Source organism: Corvus brachyrhynchos, unplaced genomic scaffold, assembly GCF_000691975.1.
Source record: "Corvus brachyrhynchos isolate BGI_N302 unplaced genomic scaffold, ASM69197v1 scaffold21, whole genome shotgun sequence".
In the NCBI taxonomy this organism is placed as follows: domain Eukaryota; kingdom Metazoa; phylum Chordata; class Aves; order Passeriformes; family Corvidae; genus Corvus; species Corvus brachyrhynchos.
This window is the reverse complement of record NW_008236924.1, coordinates 6,127,733-6,134,472: the sequence shown is the minus strand read 5'-3', so window position 1 is coordinate 6,134,472 and position 6,740 is coordinate 6,127,733. Positions and strand designations below refer to the sequence as shown.

Genomic DNA, 6,740 nt, shown 5'->3' with positions numbered 1-6,740 from the left:
GCAGAGCATGAAAGCAATTTCACACTTTATTAGACAATTCAGGTGCCAGCTGCACCAGCCTGGAGCGAGCGCTGCTGCTCACACCTCGCCTCCTGCTCCGCAGCCCCAGGTTTGCTCAGCCCTTCCTCGGGCCACGCTGGTCCCGGCTGGCACACGAGGGGCCAGCGAGGGTGCCCGGGGGCTCGGGGGCCGCTTGCTCCTGCACACGGGCAGGTGGCTGGAACAGTGCAGCTCTGCTCGGAGCCAGCTCAGCCTGGCGGGGGGGGAACTCGAGCTCCGTGCCCAAAGCCACTCGGGCTGGCCGTGCCCTTCAGCCCAGGGCAGCCACTCTGCTCCTCCTGGCTCCCCACTCCTCCCCTTTCCTGCCCTCTCCCCTTCTGCACCCCGTGGTGAGGGGACAGGCCCGGGATTGGGAGCCTGGGCTTGGGGCTGGCCAGGCAGCTGCTTTTTCTCACACCTCTCTGCCGCCGGGGTGTCCCAGCAGAGCCAACGGGCACACGGACACCTGGGCACTCAGCCAGCCTCCTGCCATCCCGGGGTCTCCACCTGGGATGTGCTTCGTGGCCCCGCCGTGTCCCCAGGGAGCAGCAGCCACGAAGAGCTGCCCCGTCCTGCTCCCGGCACGTGGCCGGGCTGGCACCCCGCGCCCTGGGGACACAGCCGTGCGCTGTCACACCCCGCGGGTGGACAATATCCAAATGCCTGCACGTCCAGGATATGAATCAGCCCGGACAGGAGTGCAGCAGCCGCTCCGGGACAACCGGAGCTGCCCCGGAGGCTGCTCCGGCAGCCAGGCTGTGCCGGTGCCAAATTCCGTGCGGGCTGGCGGGCAGGTCGCAGGCAGCAACGCCTGCCTGGCTCCGCTGCCACCTCCAGATCAGCCCCGGGCACGGCAAAACCCTGGCCTGGCATTCATTTCCCTGTTTGCACAGCTCTGCTTCCCCGGTGCCAAGCCGTGGCACGGTGGCACCGGGCCAGGGCCATGCCTAACCTTGACCTGCCCTCGTGGCGAGCAGCCGGCCCTGCCCAGCTGTCCTCCCCTGCCCCCAGCCACAGGCATGTTCCACCGGGCCAGCCAGAGCATTCCTCCTGGGAGAGCCTGTCCTTGACAGGCTATTTAAAGGCACGCTCGTGCCCTTTATCCCCCCTCATGTTTGGGCTGGAAGAGCCCCGTGCCCTCCGGTGACTCCAAGAGGGCACTTCCAGGCTCAGGGCAGCAGCAGTGCAGTGAGTTTGGAATAGAGTCTCGACAAGATAGAGGCCTTGTCAAGCCTCTAAAGGGGGTCAAATGATGCCTCAGGTTTTAACTTTTCTATTTTTCAAATCCTGCACTGCCCAGTGTGCGACTCTGGAGCTTCTCGTAGCCTGTTCATTTCTGCTCTCTGTGCTGGGCAGACATAACAAAGCACGTACTGTCTGGCTGTTCTCCGCGAGGTCACCCAGACTGTCCTAGGCCCAAAAGGTATAAACTAAAGAGCCTCTAAAGGGGGGCAAGCTTGGGGAAATTCCATCATTAACTGAAGCTTTAATTGGAGAATTAACCCTGCTATGCAAATGAACCAAACCTATAAAAGTGTGAAGAACTCGTGACCTGGGGTCCACCTTGGGGTCCATCTGGGCAGTGGCCTCTGGCCCCCAGGGGTACCTTTGAAAGCCTTTCAAATAAATCCCTGCCTGTATTCCCTTACTCCTGTCCAGTCTCTGTGTCTAGGAGGCCTCTTAAGGCATCAAATTCAAGGGAGAAGGGAGGGATGCAGGCACCCATGTCCTGCAGTCAAGCACTAGCCATGTCCTGGGGACAGAGCCCCTGGGGAAGGTCCCCTGGCCACCGAGGTTGGCAGCAGGACTGGGGGGAACTGCAGATCCTATCTCACTCCTTCGGATCCGAAGAGTGGAGGAGCCCCATGCGCTCATTTCCCTCTTCCTGGCAGGGATCACCCGCTGCTGGATCTCCAGGCAAGTCCTGACCACCCCAGATCTCCTTCCAGGGGGAGGATCAGGCCGCAGGCAGCAGCAGTCTCTCAGCTCTCCTTGTCCCACTGTCACCTTTAACCCCCTGAAGGGTCTCGGGCACCTGAGGGCTGTGGAGCAGGGCAGGGCTGCCCGGCACAGGGCTGATTGCTCGTGCACCCCTCTGAGCTGGCAGGAAGGTGACTCGGGAGGGAAACCCGACCTGGTGTGATTTGACTAGGAACGGAAAAATCCAGAGGAGCCATCTGCAGGGAGCTGGAGGGGTGAGCCCTGTGGGCAAGCACAGACACACAGCCCCTGCTCGATGACCCTCGGCCCCCAGCCTGCCCATTTTCCCTTTCTGAGGAACCCATCAGCCTTTCCCAGGCTCGGAGCATCCCCAGGACACGTCCCCAGCTCTGGCACTGCTGTCCCCTCGCAGGTTTCGTGTGGGTGACCATTTCCTTGGGGCTTTCGGGGGCACCTGGGCAGAGGTGGCTGCCCCCAGCCACCCCACAGGTACAGGTACACAGGAGGGTGAGCCCCACCTGCCTCAAACCAGACCCCCAGCCCCACGTGGGACGCACAGAGCAGTGCCTGGGGCCTGTCCCCCCCCGCCTGGCCCCTGCTCAAGGCTGGGTACAGACACGCCAGCCCTGCCCCGCTGCCCAGCCCGCAGCCACGGCCGCACCGGGGAGCCCGCGGCGAGCCCGTGGGTGGCCGGGCGTGCTGCAGCCCCCGGGCAGGGCAGGGCAGGGCGAAGGGCCCGGCGTGCCAGCGCTCGCCAGCCGGCACGGGGCACCTTTGATGCGGGCAGCGCCGGGAGCCCAGGGCAGCCGGGACGACGCCAGCCGGGTGCTCCACTGCCCGCGGCGGGTGGGGGAGGGGCAGCGTGCGGCGCCAGTGCCGGGGGGCTCCTGAAATCCCCTCTGACACCACGGCACGGCTCCCCACCTCAGCCCCATCAGCACCTCCTAACAGCGCAGCCACGGGGAAACTGAGGCACGGGGCTGGGATACCTCGGCAATGGTGGGAGGGAAGGAGGGAGGGAGTGCTGTCTCCATTCTCAAGCCGAGTCTCAAGTCAGGACCGACACGGATTGATTCTCCCAAAAAAACCTCCTCCATGGGACCTGTGTCAGCCCGCCGGGGATCTGTGCGGGTCGCAGGGGCCCCGGGAGTCCCGGGAGTGGGGATCTCTGCCCCCTGAGCGGGGCGCACCCCCCGGGCTGTCCCCCCGCGCTCCCCGCACCAGTGCTCCCAGTACGAGCCGAGCGGGCACTGGGCGCTGGCGCGGCGCTCCCTCTGGCGACCGCGAGGCGCGGCGCAGCCCAGCGCGGCCACAGGGACAGGGCACGCAGGTGCCCAGTACCCATCTGCCCAGCGCCCAAGTGCCCAGGTACTCAGGTACCCAAAGTGCCCAGGTGCTCAGCGCCCAGGTGCTCAGCGCCCAGGTACTCAGGTACCCAAAGTGCCCAGGTGCTCAGCGCCCAGGTGCTCAGCGCCCAGGTACTCAGGTACCCAAAGTGCCCCGGTGCTCAGTGCCCAGGTGCCCCAGTGCCCAGGTACTCAGGTACCCAAAGTGCCCAGGTACTCAGTGCCCAGGTGCCCCAGTGCCCAGGTACTCAGGTACCCAAAGTGCCCAGGTGCTCAGTGCCCAGGTACCCAAGTGCTCAGCGCCCAGGTGCCCCATGCCCTGCTGAGGATCCCTCTGCAGCGCTGCACCTTCGCTGCTCGATCCTGCTCTAACCAGGGGCAGTGCAGCCTCACGACCCCCAGGACGCATTCGTCACTTGCAGGGATTTCAGCAAATCCCTGGATAACTGCAGCCACCTGCCCTCACTCCCTGGTGCTGCTTTGCTTTGTGCCAACACACACACACGGGACCTGGCACCCTCACGCCTCCCGTCAAAAGGTGCCTCCCAAGTGCCACCCTCGTGCCCATGTCCCTGGGCCGTGTCCCCCGGGTGCCTCCCACCACCTTCCCAGCCGGGGGCTGCCTCCCTCCAGCATCTCCTGTGAGGTGTCCTCAGGTGCCAAGCTGGCTGCTCCCATCCTGTGCCCTTGGTGTGGGCCGGCCACGCTCACACGGGCAAGCTCCAGCCCGCGGGGTCCTGCACGGGGACGGTCACCAGGTAGCTGGAGGGCACGTAGCCCCTCTGGCCGTTCACCTCCACCAGGCTCCACTCCGTGCTCCCCTTCTTGTCATGGGGCTCCAGCACCACCACGGGCTGCCCTGCCTGCAGGGTCACCTCCTGCGGGCTCCTGGCTGCGAAGGAGAAGCCGGCGACCACCTGGGGATGGCAGGGAAGGAAGGAGGAAGCCCTTGCTGGAGCTGGGAGTCAAGGGGGGAAGAACATGGCAGGACAGGCAATTCCAAGAGGGCAGCGCAGCAGTGCCATGGGTGGAGGGACTGGGGACCCACCAAGGACAGTTCTCTTGCCCTGTCCACCCTGGTCCCAGCAAGGGGGACACCTGGAAAAGCAGGTCCACCTTCCCACCCACACAAGGACCAGCAGGGAGCTGGTGGGGTTGCTGGGAATGGCCCCGGGGATGTCCCCCACTCTCACCTGGAACGTTGGGGTGAAGGTGGCCACCTGTGGCCTGGGAGCCTCAGGGGATGCGTAGGAATGTCTCCTTCTCTCTGTGCCACTGTCCAGGGTCAGCAGCTGCATCCCAGGCTGCTGGACTTGTACGGGGCTGTAGGGCCGGAGTTTTGCAGCAGGAACAAACCCTCGGGGACCTGCAGGACACGGACACACACAGGTCATGGGGCCCTGCTGCTTGGCATATATAGGGCTGGCTGGAGGAGACAGAAATGACATTTTGGCTGTTGCCTGGCATGGCACAGCAGCCCTGCTCAAACTAGTCCATCACTAGGGGATATCCAGGAGAAATCTCCAAAAAAAAAGGCATTCCATGTTTCCATGTGCATGGATTCTCCTTTCCCAGCCATGACACTTCACGAGTGCTCCCCTGGGGAATCAGTCAGGACACCTGAACCTCACAGCTGATGGCAAAGCTGAGGTGGGCTCGGGCTGAGCACAGCCCAGAAGGAGACCATGGCCTGCTGTTCCATCCAGGATAAGGAGAGGATTCAGGTGACTCTGGCCCTGGTGCCAAGGCAGGGAGAGGTTGCCCATAGTGCTCACAGTACCTCCAGCATCCACCAGCCACCTGCTCGTGTTGCCCTTGGTGTCTGCGCCCTGCAGCAGAGCCACGATCTGTCCCCTCAGCAAGGTCAGGTCCAAGTCCTTGCTGCCACTGATGTTGCTGGTCACTTGGTAAAGCTTGTCTGGGCCGTGCTTGCTCACGAGGGAAAGGACCTTCCTCTCCTCAGCAGGGGTCAGAGGCTGGTGGGGAGCAAGAGACATGGGAGCATTTGATGAGACACAGGAGACTGAGGCCCTCCACGTGCACCTGCTCTCCTTCCTGCAGGATCACATCCCAGGGGCAGGGTAAGAGGAGAAACTCCTTCACACTCCCTGCTCGACCCCCAGGTTTGGAGATGAGTGTCCAGAACCAGCAGAGCTGAGCTGTTTCATCTCAGGGGCTTGAGGGAAATACTTTGGCCATCCCCTGGGCCACGTTCTGAGCCAGCCTCCCCACCGAGGGGATTTTCTGCACTGGGAAGCCGCAGTTCAATTTCTCTCTTTACCCAGCTGGCCCAAGACATGCCCTGCCCAGCCCCTACCTGTGCCCCAGGGCTCGGTGTGACGGTCTCAAAGGCCTGGCAGAAGGCACGGAGCTGAGCACCCGACTGCTGCAGGCTGTCTTCCACCACCTTCCAGAAGCTGGGCAGGGGCATGTGGCCATGGGGCAGCTGTGGAGACAGACTGAGATCAGAGATCAGGGAGGACCCTGAGAGAGGAAGAGCTCTGGGTAGGGCCAGAAGGGAAGCAGGAGGAAAGAGAGGGGTGAGAAAGCAAGAGACCAGACCTGGCCACTAAATTCACTTTGCACATGGCATCAAAGCTGCTCCTCTCTGGCTTTGAGCAGCACATTGCTCCCATCCTGCCCCTGGCTCAGGCCAGGGCTGTTGGCTCACCCCAAGGCTTTTGGCAGCCCTCACTCCCCATATTTACACCCATCAGGCTCAGAGTCCCGAGCAGTGAGGAGTCCAGGGAGGCACCTCCCAGGGGATGGGGTTGAGGGAGGCTGTTCCCCAGGCCAGGAGCTGCCTTTCTCCTCCTTGCCTTGCTGGCACAGAGCTCTCAGGAGCTCAGAGTTCACGCTGATCTCTCAGGCAGCAGCACTTCAATAAATTACCAGTAGTGTCCACAAACGGAAAGCAGGACAGTGCAGAAGAGAAAATTTGGCTTTCTCCAGGCAGGGAGGAGGAGAGAACCTTACAAATGCTCCACAGGGAGCTGTGTATCTGCAAGGGCAGCTGGGCCACAGCAAACCTGCAGTGCCCTGATGTCTGAGAGATCTCCCAAGCCTGAAGAAGGCAGGTCTGGCTCAGCTCATGTGCCTGAGGGGTCCCACTCACCTGCTCCAGCTCCTTTTCTGCCTGGTGCAGGACCTGGGCAGCCAAGTCCAGCTGCAGGGAGCTGAAGGAGCGCAGGATCTGCTCCAGGAGCTGCACAGCCACCTGGTTAAACTGGGGGAGCTCGGCCACCAGCAGGTCATTGATGGCCAGGTAGGTGTTCATGGCTGCCTCCTCGTCGTAGCTCACGCTGCCCATCTCGCTCTTCCTCTCCTGGATCTCCTCATAGTCCAGCAGCTTGTCCAGGCGCTTCTTGACCAGCTGCCGGGGGCCCCCCACCCTGTCCCGAGAGGTGGGGAGGG

The 6,740-nt window shown here is 63.1% G+C and overlaps 2 protein-coding genes across 2 annotated transcripts in view; both read right to left on the bottom strand.

The window, feature by feature from the left end:
• PPARGC1B (PPARG coactivator 1 beta) overlaps positions 1-3,014 on the bottom strand; it is a 60,172-nt gene extending 57,158 nt beyond the window's left edge. Inside the window, exon 1 of the mRNA XM_017728059.1 lies at positions 2,970-3,014. Within this exon, the coding sequence (XP_017583548.1) occupies positions 2,970-3,014 (45 nt within the window). The remainder of the gene's footprint in view (positions 1-2,969) is intronic.
• Positions 2,090-6,740, bottom strand: part of ARHGEF37 (Rho guanine nucleotide exchange factor 37) — a 16,966-nt gene continuing 12,315 nt past the window's right edge. Inside the window, exons 9-13 of the mRNA XM_017728058.1 lie at positions 6,442-6,735; positions 5,644-5,772; positions 5,107-5,302; positions 4,520-4,692; positions 2,090-4,243 (exon numbers count right to left, since the gene is read on the bottom strand). Coding sequence (XP_017583547.1) covers positions 4,034-4,243; positions 4,520-4,692; positions 5,107-5,302; positions 5,644-5,772; positions 6,442-6,735 — 1,002 coding nt within the window. The 3' untranslated portion in view covers positions 2,090-4,033. The remainder of the gene's footprint in view (positions 4,244-4,519; positions 4,693-5,106; positions 5,303-5,643; positions 5,773-6,441; positions 6,736-6,740) is intronic.